Raw genomic sequence first — 25,451 nt, forward strand, 5'->3', positions numbered from 1 at the left:
GACATTGAGTCATCACCGTAAAGCACACGGAGATGCAGCGCACTCGTGTGAGACAGCGTTATCAGCAGCTGGTACACACTGAAAGGGACCTCCTTGTAGGTCTCAGTTTGGTCGGCTGGTCGAATCGTGCAATACCCAGATTTGTGGGGTATTCGGGAGTGACAGTGATCCGATGGACTGTACGGGGACGTGGAGGGCAGGCGTACTCATATTCAAGGTTCCGCTGGACCACACCTGACCACCATAAGCCAGGATCGCCGTATTGTACACCAAGCACATCGTAACCCGTCACTTCTGCCTCTCCCATCAGAGAAAAATTAATGGACTGCCTGCTACAAACTGAGAGGGGTGTTCGATAAATAATGCAACATATTTTTTTTGTGAAATGAGGTTGATTTTATTCAGGATTTCAATACACCATTCTTCTGGCTACAAGACCCTATTTTTCAACATGACCTCCGTCCAATGCGACGACTCCTCGCCACCTTATTGGAAAGGCCTGTAGGCCCGCATGGTACAACTCTATTAGTCGAAGTAGGAGCCTGCATGTTGCTCTCCGTCCAATGCGACGACTCCTCGCCACTTTATTGGAAGGGCCTGTACGCCCGCATGGTACAACTCTACTAGTCTAAGTAGGATCCAGCATGTTGCTGCATCAATAACCTCTCCATCATCCACGTACTGCTTCCCGGAGTGCACCCTGACAGGTGGAAGTCGTTAGATGCGATATCTGTGCTGTAGAGTGGATGAGGAAGAATGGCCCGGTAAGTTTTATGAGCTCCTCTCCGACGCGCAGGTCCATTCATCACATCGAATGAAAGTGTTCTCATGTTCCAACATTGCATGCAAGAACGCGGGCGGTCAGGCAGGTTCGCGACCTTGTTGCGATGATGACAGAAGCCTCCCAAATGAGTCACCGTGGATCTGTTCACTACCAGGTCTCCGTGACATTCTGGAACCAACTATGAATATCTTCGATGCCTTGGTTTTTCACCTAAAGAAACTGACTGGCAGTTCTCTGCCAGTTACATATTAAAGACTCGATTCTGAAGGCTACGTATAGCGCTGCCACCTGTCGGAACATCATGAAACTATAGGGGCTGAAGCGGGATTCTTCCACAATGTCTCACAACAAATTCCGCATTATTTCAACGCAAACTGTCCGAGATAAAAATGTGTTGCATTAGTTGTAGAACGCCCCTCTTATGTGATCCGGTACCATGGGTCGCAGAGCAGTTGCAGTCATGCTGAAATGTTATTCGCCTTTACGCCTCTCAGTGTTAAGCATACATTTGCTTCCGATTCACATCCAGGTGAGATAGACAGCTCTTATTTTCAGGTGCACGTGTTATTTATTGATTTCGACTCGCTATCGCCCCCGTGAAGTGCGTATCGACCGGCTTGCGAAGTAATAACGCAGATAACAGCTTCTGAAGAGTATTTTTATCGTAGATATCTACATGTCTGGCGATTAGTGAAGCTACTACTTTGCCAGCCCTGGAGGCTCGCCTTTGATAACTGTTATAGTTTTCAGCGCCTTTTACATGTGTTTTTAATTTAGCTTATATCCGAAAGAGTACTCAAGCCGGTCTAAGAAGAGAGCTCTACGCTCCCGCACACTTTGAACGCCTAATTTAGGTATGAGATATTTAGTTTCGGAGGTTCTGCCGTAATGAAGTTTGAAACCTTGGAAGGACAGAAAGAAATTAAAGAATGGGAATACTTGCGTGCTTCGCTTACAAGTAAAACAGTAAGATATTGAAACTTCCTGGTAGATTAAAACTGTGTGCCGGACCGAGACTCGAACTCGGGACCTTTGCCTTTCGCTGGCAAGTGCTCTACCAGCTGAGCTACCCAAGCACGACTCACGCCCCGTCCTCATAGCTTTACTTCTGCCAGTATCTCACCTTCCATACTTCACAGAAGCTCTCCTGCGAACCTCTCCGCAAGATTCTTTCTTCCAGGAGTGCTAGTTCTGCAAGGTTCGCAGGAGAGCTTCCGTGAAGTCTGGAAGGTAGGTGACGAGATACTGACAGACATAAAGCTGTGAGGACGGGCCGTGAGTCGTGCTTGGGTAGCTCAGTTGGACAGCGTGTTCGGTCAGAGGTTAGCTGCCCTCTGTAACAAAAAAAAACTGAGACAATGGATCAACGACGAACTGAAACGGGTGTCTTGCGACGTCCGCCCCGAGCAGATGAAACGAACGATAACGAACAAAATGAGATTAAAAAAAAAAGGTTGGTAGAGCACTTGCCCGCGAAAGGCAAAGGTCCCGAATTCGAGTCTCGGTCCGGCACACAGTTTTAATCTGCCAGAAAGTTTCATATCAGCACACACTCCACTGCAGAGTGAAAATCTCATTCTGCAGTAAGATATTCCTTACCATTTATTAACATGTTTTCAGTTGTTTCATCAGAACATTACAATTTATCAGTCAGTTTTAAATGTAGAAGTCAAAAATTAGGCCTAACTAGTTATTTACACGTCCAAAAACTTTTATTTTTGTTTTACGACATGTTCCGACTGTTTACACCTTCACGATCGTGTGGACTGAACAAATTGTGATACAAAGAGGAAATTGTTTTCTGCACTACTTATGGGCAACCAGGTGGCCTTCTTGTGATCGCAAGTTGTTCATCCAAAAACGTGCGAAAATATATGTTCCAGTCGTTCAGTCTATTTACTACCTGTAGTTGTTCAGTCTATTCACCTGTAAAGATAATATACAGGTATTGTGATATGCTAGTCGATGCCATATGTCAGTCTATTAACCGAAGCAAGAAGTTGTAGCTGATTCCGGCAGCGACTAGACGACAGAGTTCCTTGGTCACCCATAAGCTTCTGCATAAAATTTGCTTCCACTGAGTAGCATCAGTACAGTAAACTTGAGGTGGAGACGCAAATTTGATTTGACATTAGTTAGTTTCATATTGTGCGGATCATTTACACGATAAATCTTAATGGTGTCTTGTGGGTATCTTTGTTCTGTCGTTGCAACTACAAAAATGCGTGGTTTTCTTCACCAGACGCGTTTCGCTTTATTGATTTTTTGTAGTTGCAACGACAGAACAAAAATACTCTCAAGAATTGTAAAGCAACTACGGAAAACATGGCCACACAAATGAAGAGCTTAATTGTGTAATTTTACACTAAATTGTAAATATAATACATGTTGGACATTTATAACTTCTACATCTACATCTACGTGATTACTCTGCTATTCACGATGAAGTGCCTGGCAGAGGGTTCAATGAACCACCTTCAAGCTGTCCCTCTACCGTTCCACTCTCGAACGGCGCGCGGGAAAAACGAGCACTTAAATTTTTCTGTGCGAGCCCTGATTTCTCTTATTTTATCGTGATGATCATTTCTCCCTACGTAGGTGGGTGCCAATAGAATGCTTTCGCAATCGGAGGAAACAACTGGTGATTGAAATGTCGTGAGAAGATCCAGTTGCAACGAAAAACGCCTTTGTTTTAATGATTGTCACTCCGCTTCACGTATAATGTCTGCGGCACTATCTCCTGTACTTCGCGATAATACAAAACGAGCTGCCTCTCTTTGTAATTTTTCGATGTCATCCGTCAGTCGCATCTGATGCGGATCCCACATCCCACTGCAATACTCCAGAATAGGGCGGGCAAGCGTGGTGTAAGCAGTCTCTTTAGTAGACCTGTTGCACCTTCTAAGTGTTCTGCCAATGAATCGCAGTTTTTGGTTGGCTCTACCCACAACATTATCTATGTGATCGTTCCAATTTAGGGTATTTGTAATTGTACTCCCTAAGTAATTAGTTGAATATACAGTCTTCAGATTTGTGTGACTTATCGCGTAATCGAAATTTAGCGGATTTCTTTTAGTACTCATTTGAATAACTTCACACTTTTCTTTATTCAGGGCCACTTTTCGCACTATGCAGATATCTTATCTAAATCATTTTGCAATTCATTTTGGTTATCTGATGACTTTACAAGACGGCAAATGACAGCATCATCTGCAAACAAACTAAGACGGCTACTGAGATTGTCTCCTATGTCGTTAATATAGATCTGGAACAATAGAGGGCCTATAACACTTCTTTGGGGAACGCCATATATTATTTCTGTTTTACTCGATGACTTTCCGACTATTACTACGAACTATGACCTTTCTGACTGGGAATCACGAATCCAGTCGCACAACTGAGGCGATATTCCATAGGCACGCAGTTTGGTTAGAAGACGCTCGTGAAGAACGGTGTCAAAAGCCTTCTGGAAATCTAAAAATATGGGATCAGTTTGACATTCCCTGTCGATAGCACTCATTACTTCATGAGCATAAAGAGCTAGTCCTGTTTCACAAGAACGATATTTTCTGAATCCGTGCTGACTACATGTCATTAAATCGTTTTCTTCGAGGTACTTCATAATGTTCGTATACAGTATATGTTCCAAAACCCTACTGCAAATCGACGTTAGTGATGTAGACCTGTAATTCAGCGGATTACTCCTACTTCCCTTTTTGGGCATTGGTGTGACTTGAGCAATTTTTCAATCCTTAGGTACGAATCTTTCTGTGAGCGAGTGGTAGTATATAATTGCTAAACATGGAGCTGTTTTATCAGCATACTCTGAGAGGAACCTGACTGGTATACAATCTGGACCGGAGGCCTTGCCTTTATTAAGTGATTTAAGCTGCTTTGCTACACCGAGGATATCTACTTCTATGTTTCTCATCTTGGCAGTTGTTCTTGATTGGAATTCAGGAATATATACTTCGTCTTCTTTGGTGAAGGAGTTTCAGAAAATGGTGTTTAACAACTCTGCTTTAGTGGCACTGTCATCAATGACTTCACCGTTCTTGTCGCGCAGTGAAGGTTCTGACTGCGTCTTACCATTGGTGTGCTTTATGTATGACCAGAATCTCTTTGGGTTTTCTGCAAGATTTCGGGACAGAGTTTCGTTGTGGAAATTATTAAAAGCATCTCGCATTGAAGTACGCGCTATATTTCGAACTTCTGCAAATTTTGCCAGTCTTGGGGATTTTTCGTTCTTTTAAATTTGGCATGCTTTTTTCGCTGCTTCTGCAACAGCGATCTGACCCGTTTTGTGTACCATGGGGGATCAGTACCATCACTTATTAATTTATGTGGTATATATCTCTCAATTGCTGTCGACACTATCTCTTTGAAATCGTTCCACAATTTTTCTACGCTTACATGATCATCAGACAGGCGAAATACCCACAGACTTCAAGAAGAATATAATAATTCCAATCCCAAATAAAGCAGGTGTTGACAGATGTAAAAATTACCGAACTATCAGTTTAATAAGTCACAGCTGCAAAATACTAACGCGAATTTTTTACAGACGAATGGAAAAACTGGTAGAAGCGGACCTCGGGGAAGATCAGTTTGGATTCCGTAGAAATGTTGGAACACGTGAGGCAATACTAACCTTACGACTTATCTTAGAAGAAAGATTAAGAAAAGGCAAACCTACGTTTCTAGCATTTGTAGACTTAGAGAAAGCTTTTGACATCGTTAACTGGAATACTCTCTTTCAAATTCTGAAGGTGGCAGGGGTAAAATACAGGGAGCGAAAGGCTATTTACAATTTGTACAGAAACCAGATGGCAGTTATAAGAGCCGAGGGGCATGAAAGGGAAGCAGTGGTTGGGAAAGGAGTGAGACAGGGTTGTAGTCTCTCCCCGATGTTATTCAATCTGTATATTGAGCAAGCAGTAAAGGAAACAAAAGAAAAATTCGGAGTAGGTATAAAATTCATGGAGAAGAAGTAAAAACTTTGATGTTTGCTGATGACATTGTAATTCTGTCAGAGACAGCAAAGGACTTGGGAGAGCAGTTGAACGGAATGGACAGTGTCTTGAAAGGAGGATGTAAGATGAACATCAACAAAAGCAAAACAAGGATAATGGAATGTAGTAAAATTAAATCGGGTGATGCTGAAGGGATTAGATTAGGAAATGAGACACTTAAAGTAGTAAAGGAGTTTTGCTATTTAGGGAGTAAAATAACTGATGATGGTCGAAGTAGAGAGGATATAAAATGTAGACTGGCAATGGCAAGGAAATCGTTTCTGAAGAAGAGAAATTTGTTAACATCGAGTATAGATTTAAGGGTCAGGAAGTCGTTTCTGAAAGTATTTGTATGGAGTGTAGCCATGTATGGAAGTGAAACATGGACAATAACCAGTTTGGACAAGAAGAGAATAGAAGCTTTCGAAATGTGGTGCTACAGAAGAATGCTGAAGATAAGGTGGGTAGATCACGTAACTAATGAGGAGGTATTGAATAGGATTGGGGAGAAGAGAAGTTTGTGCCACAATTTGACTAGAAGAAGGGATTGGTTGGTAGGACATGTTTTGAGGCATCAAGGGATCACAAATTTAGCACTGGAGGGCAGCGTGGAGGGTAAAAATCATAGAGGGAGACCAAGAGATGATTACACTAAGCAGATTCAGAAGGATGTAGGTTGCAGTAGGTACTGGGAGATGAAGGAGCTTGCACAGGATAGAGTAGCATGGAGAGCTGCATCAAACCAATCTCAGGACTGAAGACCACAACAACAACAACAACAACAATACATGATCAGGTCGGAAGGAGTGCAGACTGTCCCTTTAATGGCGTTAAGAGCATTTTTATCAGCTTTTTTAAATAGATATATTTTTCGTTTGTTTTTTATGGTTGTAAGAGTTGCGGTATTCAGCCTAGCAGCTACAGCCTTATGGTCACTAATCCCTGTATTCGTCACGATACTCACTATTTGTCCAGGATTATTTGTTACTAAGAGGTCAAGTATGCTTTCGCAACCATTTATGCTTCGAGTGGGCTCATAAACTTATTGTTCAAAATAATTTTCTGAGGGAGCACTCAGTACAATTTTGGATGACGTTTTATGCCTGCCGCCGGATTTAAACGTACAATTTTCCCAGCATATCGAGGATAGATTAAAGTCACCACCGACTATAATTTTTTTTGTGTACAGATGTGAGTTAGTAATTCCTACCCACCACCTTTTACACATTACAATAATAGAAATTTTTCCACGGAATAGAAGAAGTTGTCAAGGAGAAACGTTTTCAGTTTGTTTTCAAATTGTACTTTGGTGCCTCTCACACATTTTACTTCACTGATCAAAAAGTTTTGTAGAAGCATTGAACACGCCTTGTAGTGATAAAAACAACTTTACTATGGAGAATGAATGTCATTTTTTCTTCTGGTGTTGTAATTATGTACATCGTCGTTCCCTTTGAATTCAAGTGGATAATTTCAAGGAACTTCATGAGGGAATTAATATACTCTGAAGCAGTAGTCAGCATGCTAAAATCCTTAAGCAGATGTCTACAAGATGATCGTGGGTGAGCACATTACTCTTACAGCAAGTTTTGATCAGTGAAGACTTCCTTTTTTAAAGATGAATTACCCAAGATCATTGTTCCATATGACATTACTGAATGAAAATAAGCAAAATATGTCAACTTGCTGATTTGTTTCTCGTCTATTCTTTTAGGAGTTCCAACGGGTGCTTTTCCCAGTTTAAATTCCTATCAGTGTGGATAAATAAAAATTTTGAAGTTTCTACCTTACTTTATTATTTCCTCACCATGTGTGAAGCTTATCGTTGGTGTAGTACCTCAAAATGTGCAGAAGTGAATACGTTGTGTCTTTTTAAAACCGAAAGTGGAACCATTCTCAGAAAACCTGCCAGTGACATTCCTAAGAATATTGTTTACTACCATTTCTTCTTTTGTTGCATGTATGCTTTGATTATAATACTAAAGCCATCCGCCAGAAGAACTAATTCTGCTTTTTGTATTTTAGACGGAAGATCGTTTACATACAGGGTGTCGCAAGCCTTTTGGGTCAAAGTGAAACAGTGGGTCCACAACCGATTATACTGAGGTAGGTAACCAATGGGCAGAAATGTATATTTATTGTGTTATGGGCATACACAGTGTACACCACATATCAACAACGTAGCTCATAGTAACTGTTCAAAGCGACGACCGCCAGTCTCAGTGCATGCACGGCAGAGCCGCTTGAAGTCCTGGCGTACTCTCAAAGATCCCTGGTGTCTTTTGTACCAGGCGACAGACAGCTTGGCCATAGAGAGCAGGTCTTCATCGCGGTTTCCATTGACCAAGTCTTGAGGTAACCCCAGAGGATAAGTCTAGAGGTGAGAGATCTGAAGATCGCGGTGGTCTTGGGAGAGGATCTCTCCTTCGTCCAACCATGAGCGTACATGTTGTTCAGGTGCACGTGGACATTAATATCGAAGTTGGCTGGCACACCGTCGTGTTGAATCTACATCCTTTCGCGGAAAATAAGGGGCACTGATCATCTCCAAGTGTTTCGCTTGTATACATAATAAGGCATAATCCTGTTTCTGTGGGCTCTATGTAACGCTGCTGCCTCAAAAACCGAGAATGTTTCAAATGGGATCTCGGGCATGGGCCGATATTCTGTACACTATCGGATCAAAAGTATCCAGACACGTCCAAGTAATGCGAAATTGATAATTAATTGAAACCCTCAGCTGCCGTCAGATGTTGGTATACCTCGATGGGGACAGCTGAAAATATGTGCCCCGACCGTGAGTCGAACCCGGGATCTCCTGCTTACATGGCAGACGCTCTACCCGTCTGAGCCCCCGAGGACACAGACGAATAGCGCGACTGCAGGGATTTACCCCTTGCACGCTTGCCGTGAGACCCACATTCCCAACTGTCCACAATCTGCATACGTAATGTTCCTACTACATATTTGCCCATCCACTTATTATTCGCGCTTACTTAAGTTGACGATTCCCGTAAGAGTTCGGGCAATCTGTGCGCATTCGCACTAAGGTTAATGGCTCGGTAGCCTTTAACTATATATATGAAGATGTAACTGTTGTCGAAAGAACAGTGGATGGGCAAATATCTAATAGGAACATTATGTATGTAGATTGTGGGCAGCTGGGAATGTGGGTCTCACGGGCTGGGTTGCCTGTATCTATATGTATGAAGATAGTAACTGTTCTCGAAAGAACATCGAATGTGGTGACCTGCTTAACAAATCTAGTAGGGATACTTTAGGCCTTTTCAAGCTGCCCAAGTCACAATTGGTGATGTGATTGTGAAGTGGAAACGGGAAGGAACAATCACAGGTAAACCAAACCCAGTTGGAACTCATGTACTGATGGACAGGGAACATGTACTGATGGACAGGGAACGTCAAGTCAGACGCGAGTTCCTAAGTTCTACCAGCAGTTCAGCTAGAACAATGGCGATACGTAGGGAGCTAAAAAGAATGGGGTACAGCGATCGAGCAGCTCTTCAAAGACCACACATTTCTGTAACTAATTCTGAGCGACGCTTGAGGTGGTGTGAAGTGTGACGCCTCTGGACAGACGATGACTGGAAACGAGGGATTTGGTATGATGAATCACGCTATACACTGTGGCTATCCGAAGGAAGGGTTTGGGTTCAGCACTGTCTGGAGTGCGGTACCTGCTATCGTTCATAGTGCCAACAGTGAAGTGCAGAGCTGATGGTGTTGCGTTACGGAACCGTTTTTCATGGTTATTGCGCTTAAGAAAACGCTAAATGCGGGAGGACACGAACATGTTCTACAGCATTGTGTACTGCGTTCAGGAGAGGAACAGTCAGGAGACACTCATTGTTGGTTCAGCATGACAATGCACAGTGTTATAAGGCATCATCTTTGAAGCAATGGCTCGTGCACAGTAACATTCCTGAAATGGATTGGCCTGCCTAAAGTCCCGACTTGGAGCCAATAGAACATCATTGGTATGAGTTCGCAAGTGGACTCCAAAATCACTATCTTCTCCGGTTTCGGCTCTTGAGGAAGAATGGGCTGCCACTCCTCGGCAAACATTTAGACACCTCACAGAAAGTGGCCCCAGCAGATCTGAAGCCGTCATAAAGGCGCAGGGTGGACACTTCTCATATCAGTGCCCGTTAATAGGTGCTCAGATACTTTTGATCACATATTGTATGCGAGACTGAGAATTTGAACATAAGTTTGTTAATTATAATGAGTTATATGTTAACACATAAATGGTTCAAGTGGCTCTGAGCACTTTGGGACTTAACATCTGAGTTCATCAGTCCCCTTGAACTTAGAACTACTTAAACCTAACTAACCTAAGGACATCACACACATCTATGCCCGAGGCGGGATTCGAACCTGTGACCGTAGCGGTCGCGTGGTTCAAGACTGAAGCGCCTAGAACCGCTCGGCCACACCGGCTGGCATAAATCGTTCACTTCAAAACGAATGTCCAACCTGTGCGGCGTATAAAAACCATACAACAGATTTTTAAAGAAGTACACTCCTGGAAATGGAAAAAAGAACACATTGACACCGGTGTGTCAGGCCCACCATACTTGCTCCGGACACTGCGAGAGGGCTGTACAAGCAATGATCACACGCACGGCACAGCGGACACACCAGGAACCGCGGTGTTGGCCGTCGAATGGCGCTAGCTGCGCAGCATTTGTGCACCGCTGCCGTCAGTGTCAGCCAGTTTGCCGTGGCATACGGAGCTCCATCGCAGTCTTTAACACTCTCTGTACCAGGCCTATTTTATGCACCCGTCCCTAGAAACCGGGCAATTTTACCAATATTAAAAAAATTACTGCATCAAATCTACTGTTTGGATTGTGGCAAATTTGGTACCATCTTGAAGCTGCACATTTCTACTTTAATTCTGAGTGAAAGAAACTACTTTACAATGCACAGCTTTAAGGTACAGTTATAGAAATCACTTAGATGTTTTAAGAATTTAGAAAAAGTCATACGAATAAGGGAATACAATTGTGATTTATTTTTAACCAAAATTGTGGCACTACATTACATGTTTCTGATAGTATACAGTATTACATATAAATTTCACACAGAATCATATTGTTTTTTAGTGTGGAAAATTTTAAAGCAAGGTTCCAGGCAGAGTGCAACGCCACACTGTTCACATTCGTATCGTGTCTCTTTGCGAGAAGCCTTGCCACTCTGTTTCTTGCTCCTGGAACTGCACACGTGACACACACGAGCAGCATACTTCTTAGTAGTTGCAGGTATGTGCTGCAAAAAATGTCTCTTTGTTAGCCGACCTACAGTTCCTTCATTTCTTGGAATGAATTCAAGTGTGTCGTCTTCAACAAGCTGAACTGCAAGCACTGTTATAAAGTCTGTTATTGTAATTTTCTTCCTGTGCACTGCATTGTACAGCCAAAATGCATTTGATACTCCCATAAGCAGCAAATGGAAATATAATTTTCGCCACCATTTCACAGTTCTGTGCTGGAACGGATTGTACTGCAGGCGTTGGTCTCCAATATCCACTCCAATTTTATTGAGGTTGTAATCAAGTACCTGAAGTGGTTTCAATACTACAGACCCATTTCTCTTAGTATGCGTACCAAATGTTGCTTGATGCCTTGTAGACAATGTATACACATCTCTCTTATCTTTCCACTTCATTGCCAATACATTATCTTTACGCCGAAAAGACATTTCGCCCTTTTTCAGCTTAGCAGATACTAAATCTTTAGGCAATCCTTTCCTGGATTTGTTCACAGTACCAACAGCTCCAGTGCCTTTCTCTGCCAGTTGCTGAAATAGCTCTGGACTGGAATAAAATCGATCTAAATACACAGTGTGGCCTTTGTTCAGCAAGCTGCTGTCAGACAACAATCGCAAAATAACCGCAGACGAAGAATTGTCAACAATATGCTTACCAGCATAAACTTCAAAATTTACAACATAGCCACTACTGGCTTCAGCAACAGCATATACTTTCAGTCCATACTTATGAGGCTTATTTTGCATGTAAACACGGAAACTCACACGACCTCGAAATGGGCAAATTCCTTCATCAATTGTCACTTTTTCTGAGGGACGATATGCCTGGATACATCGCTCCTTCAAATTATTATAATATGGCAAAACTTTGTAAAGTGGATGAAATCCATCTTCGCCTGGTTTTTTCTGATTTGAATTGTCAACAAGATGCAAGCATGACAGTATCTGAGTGAAACGCAAACGGCTCATGACATGGGGACAAAAGTTACAACTAAGAACAGGATTAGTGCTCCAATGGTCCGCAATTTTTGGCTTTTTCGAAACACACATGTGGAAAATAATACCCAAGAAACGCCTCATCTCACTTATAGTCACTGGCTTCCACGAACTCAAAACTGAATGGGGCTTCAGATTATTTCCTCTTCTTTTCTTCTGTATTGTCTGTGATGCATACAAATTTGTCTGTCTCTTGAGTTCATTTACGTCACTGTCAGTAAGGAACACTTTACTGCAATCCAGTACAGAACTCGACTCATCAATATCCACTAGTATCTGCCTGGGTGTCGTGTTGACAGGCAGAGGTCGGTAGGTGTCAACTGCAGTCCACTCACTGTCTTTCGGATACGGCACAGCTGCTGGATTTGAAGCAACACCTTCAACATCATTCTCGTCTTCATCTGAAGACAAACTGTCATCAATCTCGTCTTCTAAAAAGAATATCACATTATGTGTAACTACATACATCGTTTACACATGTTCAACAGATATGTGCGTACTGCACAATTACGTGGAAAATTCGGAAATACGTACCTTCAAACACACCATTGCATTCAGAATCGTCTGAATCACTCTCTACATTATCCAGAGTGTCGCTATGATTGATCAAATCCGCAATTTCTGCGTCTGATAAACCGCGCCGAAACATGATGACAAACAACTGAATGATATACAGACTGAGAACGCAAAGATAAGTTTTAACATGAATTACAGCGCTGCCGTGACATCTATGGACGCATTTTGTTAATAAACATCTGAAAAACGTATAGCGCTGGCCAAACCCGTAGAAATAACGTTGCAGTGTTTTGAATGAAATTAAATGTAGCGGCCCGTAAATTTTACGGGCTTGGTGATTTTCGCGCGATCCCAGGCCCGTAAATTTTACGGGCTTGGCGCTTAGAGTGTTAACACTGGTAGCATGCCGCGACAGCGTGGACGTGAACCGTATGTGCAGTTGACGGACTTTGAGCGAGGGCGTATAGTGGGCATGCGGGAGGCCGGGTGGACGTACCGCCGAATTGCTCAACACGTGGGGCGTGAGGTCTCCACAGTACATCGATGTTGTCGCCAGTGGTCGGCGGAAGGTGCACGTGCCCGTCGACCTGGGACCGGACCGCAGCGACGCACGGATGCACGCCAAGACCGTAGGATCCTACGCAGTGCCGTAGGGGACCGCACCGCCACTTCCCAGCAAATTAGGGACACTGTTGCTCCTGGGGTATCGGCGAGGACCATTCGCAACCGTCTCCATGAAGCTGGGCTACGGTCCCGCACACCGTTAGGCCGTCTTCCGCTCACGCCCCAACATCGTGCAGCCCGCCTCCAGTGGTGTCGCGACAGGCGTGAGTGGAGGGACGAATGGAGACGTGTCGTCTTCAGCGATGAGAGTCGCTTCTGCCTTGGTGCCAATGATGGTCGTATGCGTGTTTGGCGCCGTGCAGGTGAGCGCCACAATCAGGACTGCATACGACCGAGGCACACAGGGCCAACACCCGGCATCATGGTGTGGGGAGCGATCTCCTACACTGGCCGTACACCACTGGTGATCGTCGAGGGGACACTGAATAGTGCACGGTACATCCAAACCGTCATCGAACCCATCGTTCTACCATTCCTAGACCGGCAAGGGAACTTGCTGTTCCAACAGGACAATGCACGTCCGCATGTATCCCGTGCCACCCAACGTGCTCTAGAAGGTGTAAGTCAACTACCCTGGCCAGCAAGATCTCCGGATCTGTCCCCCATTGAGCATGTTTGGGACTGGATGAAGGGTCGTCTCACGCGGTCTGCACGTCCAGCACGAACGCTGGTCCAACTGAGGCGCCAGGTGGAAATGGCATGGCAAGCCGTTCCACAGGACTACATCCAGCATCTCTACGATCGTCTCCATGGGAGAATAGCAGCCTGCATTGCTGCGAAAGGTGGATATACACTGTACTAGTGCCGACATTGTGCATGCTCTGTTGCCTGTGTCTATGTGCCTGTGGTTCTGTCAGTGTGATCATGTGATGTATCTGACCCCAGGAATGTGTCAATAAAGTTTCCCCTTCCTGGGACAATGAATTCACGGTGTTCTTATTTCAATTTCCGGGAGTGTAGTAAAACTGATCACTGTTAAGCAAATAGGCGCAGAAATTGCGAGAGACTGATTAAAGCTTTTCAGTTCAAAAGCTAAACTGTCGTAGTGGGTTCTTCAGCCTCTAACGCCTTTGAAGTCTTTCGTATCATGTATGGTATTCTTGAAATGCTCAGCACTAGCTCATGAGACAGACTCCAAAGCTCCTTCCAGTGCTTATCAATCGGCTGATGTCTATCTGCCATATTCAAGTGCCTGTCATTTTTCAACGTCTCTCGATAATTGCCTTTCATGAGCTCGAATAATATTTAACCATAATTCTTATCTGCGTCTCTTACACATTTTATTCGTAGACAAAATACAGTTTACTGGGACTGTTAGAAGAAAATCCGGGTACTATGCACAGTTTTGATATTTTGTGAATAAAACCATCTGGATCGATTGATATATTACATTATTTGTAACGTTGTTTCGGTAGCCGGCTTCATCATCAGGTAAGACATCATTCTAGCAGTCAATAAAAGCTATGCGTAGGCGGGACATGGACTCTTTATAAATAAAATAATATATTAAGCAATCTAGACGGTTTTATTCACAAAATATAAACAGGCTCATTCAGAAAATTTATTTCCTTTAGTAACTGTGCTGATTTACCGGGTAGGTCTACACAAGGTGTAACTAATATAAGAACGTAGGCTTCCGCAGCCGGTGTCTTAGTGATCAAAATTCTTCTGGGTATTATGCCGCGTCATTGCTAAAAACTAACAACAATAATAAACTAAAACCGACGTTTCGGCCGAATTGCCCTGAGGAAGGTCGTTGTTAGTTTTTACCAATGACGCGGCATAGTACCCAGAAGAATTTTAATCACTAAGGTGTAACTCGTAAATTCCCTTTATAGACGTTGACGACTTGTAAAGGGGAAAATAAAATTGAGGATGTATTAGATGAAGACCAATTTGGCTTTAGGAAAGGTAAAGGCACCAGAGAGGCAGTTCTGACGCGGTTGATAATGGGAGAAAGACTAAAGAAAAATCAAGACACATTCATAGGATTTATCGACCTAGAAAAAGGGTTCGATAATGTCAAATGATGCAAGATGTTCGAAATTCTGAGAAAAATAGGGCTAAGCTATAGGGAAAGAGGAATATACACAATATGTACAAAGGACAAGAGGCAACAATAAGAGTGGGAGACCAAGAACGAAGTGCTCGGATTAAAAAGGGTGCAAGAAAGAGATGCATTCTTTCGCTCCGACTGTTCTATCTATATATCGGAGAAGCAGTGTTGTAAATAAAACCAATGTTCGAGAGTGGAACAAAAATTCAAAGTGAAAGGATATTAATGATAAGATTCGCTGATGATATTGCTGTCCTGAGTGAAATTGAAGAAGAAATACGGGATCTGCTGAATGCGATGAACAGTCTAATGAATACAGAATATGGACTGAGAGTAAATCGAAGAAAGATGAAAGTGATGAGAAGTAGCAGAAATGGGAACAGCGAGAAACTTAACATCAGAACTGGTAATCACGAGACACATGAAGCTAAGCGATTCTGTTACCTAGGCAGCAAGATAAACCACGATGAATGGAGCAAAGGGGACATTAAAAGGAGACTAGACAAAGAGGGCATTCCTGATCAAGAGAAGTCTACTAGTATCAAACATTGGTCTCAATTTGAAGGAGGAATTTCTGAGAATGTACGTTTGGAACACAAAACTGTATGGTAGTGCAACATGAACTGCTAGAAAACAGGAACAGAGGAGAATAGAAGCATCTGAGATGTGGTGCTACAGAAGAATGTTGAAAATCAGATGGACTGATAACGTAAGGAACGAGGAGGTTCTCCGCAGAATCGGCGAGGAAAGGAATATATGGAAAAAATTGACAAGAAGAAGGGACAGGATGGTAGGACATCCGTTACGACATCAGGGAATAACTTCCATGGTATTAAAGGGAGCTGTAGCTGGTAAAAAAACTATAGAGGAAGACAGAGATTGGAATACATGCAGCATATGATTGCCAGTGCTACTCTGAGATGAGGAGGTTGGCACAGGAGAGGGATTGGTGGCAGGCCTCATCAAACTAGTCAGTAGACTGATGACATAAAAAAAGTAAAAAGTGGGGACCATGTTGGTTGTTTAGCATAGGAACTCATACCTGTAAACGTGCTATTTCCCCGCTACAATCAGAATAGCACAACACACGTTCAAATCTCTTGCATTTTCGGGGCCACTGGCCAGGATATTACGTTCAACATTCACCAATCACCTGATGTCCCATGCCCATTGACGGTTTGCTTGCATACTATTCAGTTGAGTTTGTGATCTGTCGAGAGGGGTTTGCACCTGCTGTTGTGCTTGCACTAATGTAGAGTAGTAACTATTAACTACAGTATAGAATGCAAGCTGTATGTGCGTTTCGTTTTTTGTATGTTGCTATTGACAATAGTGAACTACTCCTTTGTGGAAAACGCCTACACGATGTTATTGTACGACAAAGCTCGGTGCTATGGAAACGTACTATTTCTGTAGGTTTGCTTAGACATGGAGAAATAGATCAGAAATATATTGCAACATTAGCATTGGTCAGTGGACTTGGTCGGCTGACAAGTGGCGTAAGAGTTGCCGACCCTTTACTGCCGCCTGTTTCCTATCGTAGTATCGCACTTGGATTCGAATCATCGGATTCTAGACGGAGGAATAAGATTGCGCTATCGGTGGAAATCTTTTACTTACTCTATAAAACAATATACTCGTGAATACAGAGATGTTTATGTTTAACGTTAAAGTAGCCCATCTATTCTTCTTATTTGAGTAAAACTGCGTGGAACTACTTTATATTATATTATAAACAAAAATGGCATATAGACATCTCAGAGGTAGCATATAGAATGAAGTTCGACAACTACCAAGATAGATCCTTAAACAAGGACACGATAGATTTCATCCAGCATTCTAGTTAAGACAGGCAAGCTCTGTCTCCAATCTCGGTGGAGACGGGATGCTACACGCTTACCTACCTCCATCCAAAAAATCAGCGTTCTTTAAGCTAAAAATGTGATATATCACGCCAGAGTAAGACAAAACAGTTGAGTAATTCTACAATGTTGTATTTAAATATAGCAAAGTCACCTCCCGCAACTAAAAGATTCTTAAATTCAACGGATTATTGACAACAGAGGCTATCCGTTCAATCTTAACAAAGCAGAACAACTTGTTTTCTCTGTAGATAACATTAAAAATATTTTCTTCTACCAGCATCGTTGTTCAAAATGACAGTAAATTGTTTTTTCTTAGTACACAAATATGTATTCCAAATCCTTAGGGACTAGTTCACTTATTTACCTTCCTCTTCTCTAGCTTACTTTTTTTTCCTTCTTCCGTTTAACCAACCAATATTAATTGTTCACTGTGAGAAGAATTACGCTGAAATGGCTGACAGGACTAGCTATTTCGCTAAAAGTAGAAATAATCTGTATGACTTCAGGCCTATATACAATTGTTTCCATTAGCGAGCTTGCAACACTAAGTGCAAAGAGGATCTTCATTGAACAGAACAATAAATTTAAATGATTTCATGTTCAATCACATGTCAGATTCCTGTGATCTCTAACTGTATACGCTATGTGTGCGCTCTTGTTTATTAGTACATAGCCGCAATGACCGTACTGTCGTCTGCTAACTATGGTTGCCTAGATTGGCTGCGTAGAAACTCTGTCGGTATCGACCAAGGACAGTCGACTTCTATCGATACAGCTACTACCGTACTTCATCACGCCGTAACTCTTCTTATTGTTTGTAGTTAACATACATGTTGAGGTAAATGGGATGCATGTAGTTAACATACATGTAGAGGTAAATGGGATTCAATAATAGTTTCCGCACCCTTGTGGCCGTGTGAAGCTATTACAGAACAAAGTCCATTCACCACCCCCACCCTAAAAAATTCAATTGTTTACTGGAGTCTTCGTTATATATTTGAACTTCAGGTTCAAGCTGATTCCTTCCTTCTTCCTCTAATGAGCTACTATTTAATTCTTTTATATAAACTACGTTATGTTTGTTTAATAACCCTACGGAATGCTTAGCACATTCATGCTAAACAATTTCAGTCCTGTTTAGTCACACAGAAGTTTAAACTAGGAATAGTACTTTCAGAAGCTGTAATCAAAATACAGCTTTGACCATAGATATAGTTTTCGGGTGTAAACAAAGATGTCGGGCATCAACATGGCGGATACTGCACTGTTTTTCTGCCAGAAGCAAGTGGAAGAGTGCTTGTGCCACACATATAAACGCGAAAATCGGAGTAACAACAAACAAAGTAGAAGCTAAGTACACCTAACCAGCAGTATAACGTAAATATACAATTGAGAAGTGTAGTAGCTAAGCAAAATTGTTATTTGCACAGGGCAGCTTCAGTATCCAATGTGTGGTCGATGTTTTAGCGATGTAATTACTGAAGAGTCAAAAATGTATTGCGCTAACTGAAGATTGTTGTAAGCCCGAAACGCTTATTATCTTAAATAAAAATACATTAAAATGACTGTTTGCTGTAATTCTTAAAACAATATAAAGTTATTACAAATGATGAATGCGAATGTTACTATGACACCACATATGTCAGTTTTAGAAGTACTAGCTCGAAATCGAAGCGGTGTCACTGACGGGATCTCAGTGGTATTCCACCATTTTCAGGGAATCAACGGAGAACTGTAGAATCAAGGTAGATAGAGAGTTGTTTTAATCTGTGTTGTCCCGATTAAGAGTCTATCGACTTAACCTTCCAGCAGGCTCGCTGCGATAACACTATCAGTCGACATTTTAAACAACTCAGTACACTGTACATAAAAAATAAAGAAACAAAAAAAAAAAAAAAAAAGAAAAGAGAGAGAGGGAAGTGTGCCCCAGAGAAATGTGATAGGACCGGACCTTGTTTCCTGCATGCGTAAACGGTCTAGGGTGAGCCGCAGCCTTCGGCTGTTGATGCCGACGTAGTGTATGGGAAAGAGTCGTGTTGTCTTTGAGTGATTGTAGAAGAATACACGATGATTTAGATAGAATTTGTGTTTGGTATGACAGATGGCAGCTTGCTCTAAATTTTGGAAAATGTAAGTTATGCAAATGAATAGTAAAAACTGCTATAATATTCGAATGTAGTAACAGAGGTGTAGGCCTACTGCTTGAAACAGTCACACCTATTAAATATCTGAGTGTATCGTTACAAAGCGACATTAACTGGAGGGAGCACGTAAGGTCTGTTGTACGGAAGGTGAATCGTCGACTTAATTTTATTGAGAGAATTCTAGGAATGTATAGTTCATATATAAAGGAAAGCGCATACAGACTCGCACGACCCGTTTTTGATTACTGCTCAAGCTTTTGGGATCACCACCAGGTCAGGTTAAATGAGGTCATCGATGCAATTCAGAAGTGCGCTGTTAGGTTTGTTACCTTAAGTTCGATCCGTATGATAGGATTAAGGTAATGCTCCGTAAACTCAAACTGGAATCTCTGGAGAGCAGATTAAATTAAGATGGGTTGTAGGTTCCGACCAAAATCACATGAAAACACTCCTTGACCAGCATTGTTTAGAATTTACTGTCGGCTTTCAGGCAATTGCAGATCGCTTGTGATTCAAAGTGTGAAGAGCACTAAGCAGTATAGTGACAGCCTATTGTTAATAGAATATAATGTCTTTTTTCTCATGTGAACGTTCGTTCCATGTGACCGAAAGTTCTCCTTCTTGATGATATCTATGGAACACAATGCACGAATGTGTAAATGAATGAAGACATACTTTTCGCGAATCACTATTGAAAAGCTTAGAGAACCGCCGTTTGCTACAAATTGCAAAACAATCCTACTGCCACCACTCGCTGAAGGACGCAAAGAGAAATCAGGGCTCGTACGGACGCACATAGACTGTCGTGTTTCCCTCGCTTCATTTGCAAGTGGAACAAGAAAGGGATTGAATATCGGTGCTTCAAGGTAATGTCCGAAAAGTGCCGTACGGTGGCTTGCGAAGTATGTATAAATGTGTAAATGTTAATGGAAACGATAGAAAATACATTCATCCTGGCCGCAGTGATGTAGAATTTCCACGAGCACTATCCAATCGTCAAAGGTTGTAGGTTCCGACCAAAATCACACGAAAACACTCCTTGACCAGCATTGCAGAGCATTTACTGCCAGCTTTCAGACAACTGCAGATCGCTTGTAAGTGATTCAAAGTAACGTAGGGTACTATTGCCATTCAGCGCGGTCGACTTACCTAGTGGTTCGGTCGCAGCTGCCGGTACAGCACACCACGTCGCGGGTACTGCGTAGCCACCGGCCGGCACGTTCGGGAACGCCTCGTCAACACGCTATCTATCGGCAATACAGTCGCTGACGGCGCGCTCCTTATCTGCTGGCAGTCGCAGGCGAACGAGTCTCTGCGAGGCGATACGTGTCTGCCGCCGTCTCCAGCGGTGGCCGGACCACGTCAGCACTCCCGTGGCGCTGCCGGTAACAACTAACGTCCCAAATTTCTGCGTCCTACTCCTAGTTTCGATTACCCCCCTCTGTCTATGAAGTTTTCAAGGTAGGAGGAACAAAATGCAGGGTGTCAAATGTTATCTACAACTCAACTTGTATAGAAACACAAGTAGTTACGAGAGAGTCGAAAGACATAAAAAGTAACATAAAGTGAGAATGGAGTAAGAAAGGGGTGCGTAGTCTATCTCCCATATAATTCAGTCTGTACACTCAGCAAGCAGTAAAGGAAATCAAAGACAAATTTGGAAAGAGAATTAAAATTCAGCGAGAAGAATAAAGAACTTTGAGCTCTGCCAACGAATATTGTAAATCTTCCACAGACGGCCCGCTACGGTCGCAGGTTCGAATCCTGCCTCGGGCATGGATGTGTGTGATGTCCTTAGGTTAGTTATGTTTAAGTAGTTCTAAGTTCTAGGGGACTGATGACCTCAGAAGTTAAGTCCCATAGTGCTCAGAGCCATTTTGAACCATAAACGGCCAATGACTAGTTTGAGCAGTGTAACGAAATACGTAATCTCTTGAAAAATTGACATCAAAGAAGTAAAACAACGATGATGGAATGTGATCCATTTAGGCTATGCCCGGGGATTAGATTTGGAAATTTATACGATTCTCATCTCTATACGTTTTTCGCCCCTATACGTTATACACTGAAGAGCCAAAGAAACTGGTACACCTGCCTAATATCGTTTAGGGCCTCCTTGAGCACATAGTAGCGCCGCAACACGACGTGGCATCGACTCTACTAATGTCTGAAGTAGTGCTGGATGAAACGCACGCCATGAATCCTGCAGGGCTGTCCATAAATCCGTAAGAGTACGAGGGGGTGGAGACCTCTTCTGAACAGCACGTTGCAGAGGCATACCACATAAGCTCAGTAATGTTCATATCGGGAGTTTGATGGCCAGCGGAAGTGATTAAACTCAGAAGAGTGGTCCTGGAGCCACTCTGTAGCAATTCTGCACATATGGGGTGTCGCTCTGTCCTACTGGAATTGCCCAAGTCCGTTGGAATGCACAATGGGCATGAATGGATACAGGTGATCAGACAGGACACATCTACATCTACATGGATACTCTGCAGATCACGTTTCAAGTGCCTGGCAGAGGGTTCATCGAACCACCTTCACAATTCTCTATTATTCCAATCTCTTATTGCGCGCAGAAAGAATGAACACCTATATCTTTCCGTACGTGCTCTGATTTCCTTTATTTTATCGTGGTGAAGGTTCCTCCCTATGTAGGTCAGTGTCAACAAAATATTTTCGCATTCGGAAGAGAAAGTTGGTGATTGGAATTTCGTGAGAAGATTCCGTCGCAACGGAAAACGCCTTTCTTTTAATGATTTCCAGCCCAAATCCTGTATCATTTCTGTGACACTCTCTCCCGTATTTCGCGTTAATACAAAACGTGCTGCTTTTCTTTGAACTTTTTCGATGTACTCCGTCAGTCCTATCTGTTAAGGATCGCACACCGCGCAGCAATATTCTAAAAGAGGACAGACAACCATAGTGTAGGCAGTCTCCTTAGTAGGTGTCACACGTCACCTGTCAGAGTCGTATCTAGACATATTAGGGGTCCCATATCACTCCAACTCCACGCGCCCTACGCCATTACAGAGCCTCCATCAGCTCGAATAGTTAACTGCTGACATGCAGGGCCCATGGATCCATGATGTTGTCTCCATAATCGCACACCTCCATCCGCTCGATACAATTTGAAACGAGACTCGTCCGACCAGGCAACATGTTTCCCGTCATCAACAGCCTAATGTCGGTCCTGACGGGCCCAGGCGAGGCGTAAAAGCAACGTGTCGTGCAGTCATCAAGGGTACACGAGTGGGCCTTCGGCTCCGAAAACCCATATCGATGATATTTCGTTGAATGGTTTGCACGCTGACACTTGTTGATGGCCCAGCATTAAAATGTGCAGCAATCTGCGGAAGGGTTGCACTTCTGTCACGCTGAACGATTCTCTTCAGTCATTGTTGGTCCTGTTCTTGCAGGATCTTTTTCCGGTCGCAGCGATGTCGGGATTTGATGTTTCACCGGATCCTTGATATTCACGGTACACTCGTGAAATGATCGTACGGGAAAATCCCCCTTCATTGCTACCTCCGAGGAATCGTGTCCCATCGCTCGTGCGCCGACTATAACACCACGTTCAAACTCACTTAACTTTTGATAACCTGTCATTGTAGCAGCAGAAACCGATCTAACTGCACCAGACACTTTTTGTCTTATATAGGCGTTGCCGACCGCTGCGCCGTATTCTGCCTGTTTACATATCTCTGTCTTTCAGTGCGCATGCCTATACCAGTTTCTTTGGTGCGTCAGTGTACATTGTGCACTTTTTCGATTTTTCATGTAAAGTTAACCGGCTTTCAATTTTTCCATTTATACGTTTTTGCATTTTTATGCCATTATTTTTACTCCCTCACAGTCATTTTCGCTGCACTTATAAAAACCAAGAAATGGTCGCGAAACGTTTCGTGGTAGTTCATGATCTTGTGGCTGTTGATTTCAGATAATGGAAGGGGGTGCGGCCCGCCGTCCAACATCAATAATCCATAGCAGTGGCATATAGCTGCAGTTGACGGGAGTGTGAACAGTTGCAGAGCACAATGAGTTAAACTAGGACCGTTTTGCAAAGGGTGGACTTAGTTAACTTTTTAGGGTAGTTTCCAATTTTAGTGCATGCGAAAAAGATGAGTTCGTCACAAAACAAAATGTGTTTTATGAAGATGGTATCTGTTCTTTCGGACAGATGCACACGTATTGCTCGAACTCTTACGGGACTCGGTAACTTTTGTCTGCCGCGAGTATTGAGTGTAATGGGCAGGAGCACTACGAATGTAATGTGTGGACATTAAGTTGGGAATGTGGGTCTCACGGAGAGCCTGCACGGGATAAGTCCCTGCAGTCGCACTATTCTCTGTGCCCTCGGTGGCTCGGATGGATGCGGGCACGGTAGCTCAGCGTGTTCGGTCAGAGGGTTAGCTGCCCTCTGTAATAAAAAACTGAGTGAAAGGATCAACAATGAACTTGAACGGGTGTCATGGGACGTCCGTCCCAAACAAATGCAACGAACAATATCGGACAAAATGAGATTTTAAAAAAATGGATAGAGCGTCTGCGATGTAAGCAGGAGATCCCGGATTCGAGTCCCGGTCAGGGCACTCATTTTCTACTGACCCCGTTGATGTATATCAACGCCTTCGGCAGCGTCGGGTCTCGATTTAATTATCATTTCAAAATGTGTTTTTCAGTTTTGGAGAAAACAAACACGATTGAAGTAGTGCAAGGAAGGCATAATGCACTTAAAGTAAGCATCCCAAAGCCCACAAAATGGTTCAAATGGCTCTGAGCACTATGGGACTCAACTGCCGTGGTCATAAGTCCCCTAGAACTTAGAACTACTTAAACCTAACTAACCTAAGGACATCACACACATCCATGCCCGAGGCAGGATTCGAACCTGCGACCGTAGCGATCGTGCGGTTCCAGACTGTAGCGCCTTTAACCGCTCGGCCACTCCGGCCGGCCCCAAAGCCCTCATTGTAGCTTAATTACCATACTGGCCAGTGAAAGGCACATAAGATCCAGTGCTTCGAAAGCCGGGCCAATGAGTGAGAAACGCACCCTTATTCAGGGCTGAAAGGTTACGGACATAGAAAAATGCATACAAACTTGGTGATGCAGCAGCGTGAAGCTAATGTGCCTATTTCAGGAACAATACTGAAAAAAAAGGTTTTAGAATTCGCAAAAAAGTTAAATTAAAACTTTCATGCTTCTTCTTGAAGGTAACACAGCTTCAAATTGCCGGCCGAAGTGGCCGTGCGGTTCTAGTCGCTGCAGTCTGGAACCGAGCGACCGCTACGGTCGAGGTTCGAATCCTGCCTCGGGCATGGATGTGTGTCATATCCTTAGGTTAGTTAGGTTTAATTAGTTCTAAGTTCTAGGCGACTGATGACCTCAGAAGTTAAGTCGCATAGTGCTCAGAGCCATTTGAACCATTTGAAGCTTCAAATTACTATGTGACATTTGAGTTGGTGGGGAAGCTAACAGTGTTGATAACGTCAACGTAGAAAGTTGGAAACAGCGTGATGTTCCAAGTATAACTGCAGTCCGAAAGGTACTTACAACACAGACGTAAAAGAAGTTTTTTAACTTATTGCCTGGCAAAACGTTGGCATTTAGATGGAATTTATATGTAATTGATTTTAAATGATAATTAATTGAAACCCTCAGCTGCCGACAGGTGTTGTTGACATACCTTGATGGAGACTGCCGAAAATGTGTGCCCCGACCGGGACTCGAACCCGGGATCTCTTGCTTGCATGGCAGACGCTCTATCCATTTTTTTTCTTTTTTTTGTCTCATTTTGTTTGTTTTCTTTCGTTGTATCTGCTTGGCGCGGACATCGAAAGACACCCGTTTCAGTTCGCTGTTGATCCATTAACTCAGTTTTTTTTTTTCTTTAAAGAGGGCAAACAGAAAGGTTCATCTCTAGCAAGAAGCCATATGCTGGAATATTTATGGTATCTCAACTGCAGATTTTTCAGCGCTACTTTAGGACTCTGTATCTCAAAATGAACAAAAATAGGCTTGTACCGCTATTGGAATAAGCCCTTCATATTCTTCCAGTACTTGAGACAACAAACTTAACACACAGTGTCAATCCTTCAAGAAACTTTTTCTCGCCGAAACAGCACACAAAATGATGGAAGGACAAACTTTAGGTATCGCTTA

At 43.0% G+C, this 25,451-nt stretch overlaps 2 protein-coding genes across 2 annotated transcripts in view; both read right to left on the minus strand.

The window, feature by feature from the left end:
- Window positions 1-20,586, minus strand: part of LOC124596125 — an 80,166-nt gene extending 59,580 nt beyond the window's left edge. The window contains exon 1 of the mRNA XM_047135145.1: window positions 20,436-20,586. The gene's annotated coding sequence lies outside the window, so the exon portion shown is untranslated. The remainder of the gene's footprint in view (window positions 1-20,435) is intronic.
- On the minus strand, window positions 10,897-12,549 carry LOC124594619 (piggyBac transposable element-derived protein 4-like). The gene has a single exon (XM_047132991.1). It carries the CDS (start codon window positions 12,547-12,549, stop codon window positions 10,897-10,899), a length of 1,653 nt encoding a protein of 550 aa, XP_046988947.1.
- Window positions 20,587-25,451: the final 4,865 nt, after the last annotated feature.

The sequence above is a fragment of the Schistocerca americana genome, chromosome 2 (genome assembly GCF_021461395.2).
Source record: "Schistocerca americana isolate TAMUIC-IGC-003095 chromosome 2, iqSchAmer2.1, whole genome shotgun sequence".
Lineage (NCBI taxonomy): Eukaryota > Metazoa > Arthropoda > Insecta > Orthoptera > Acrididae > Schistocerca > Schistocerca americana.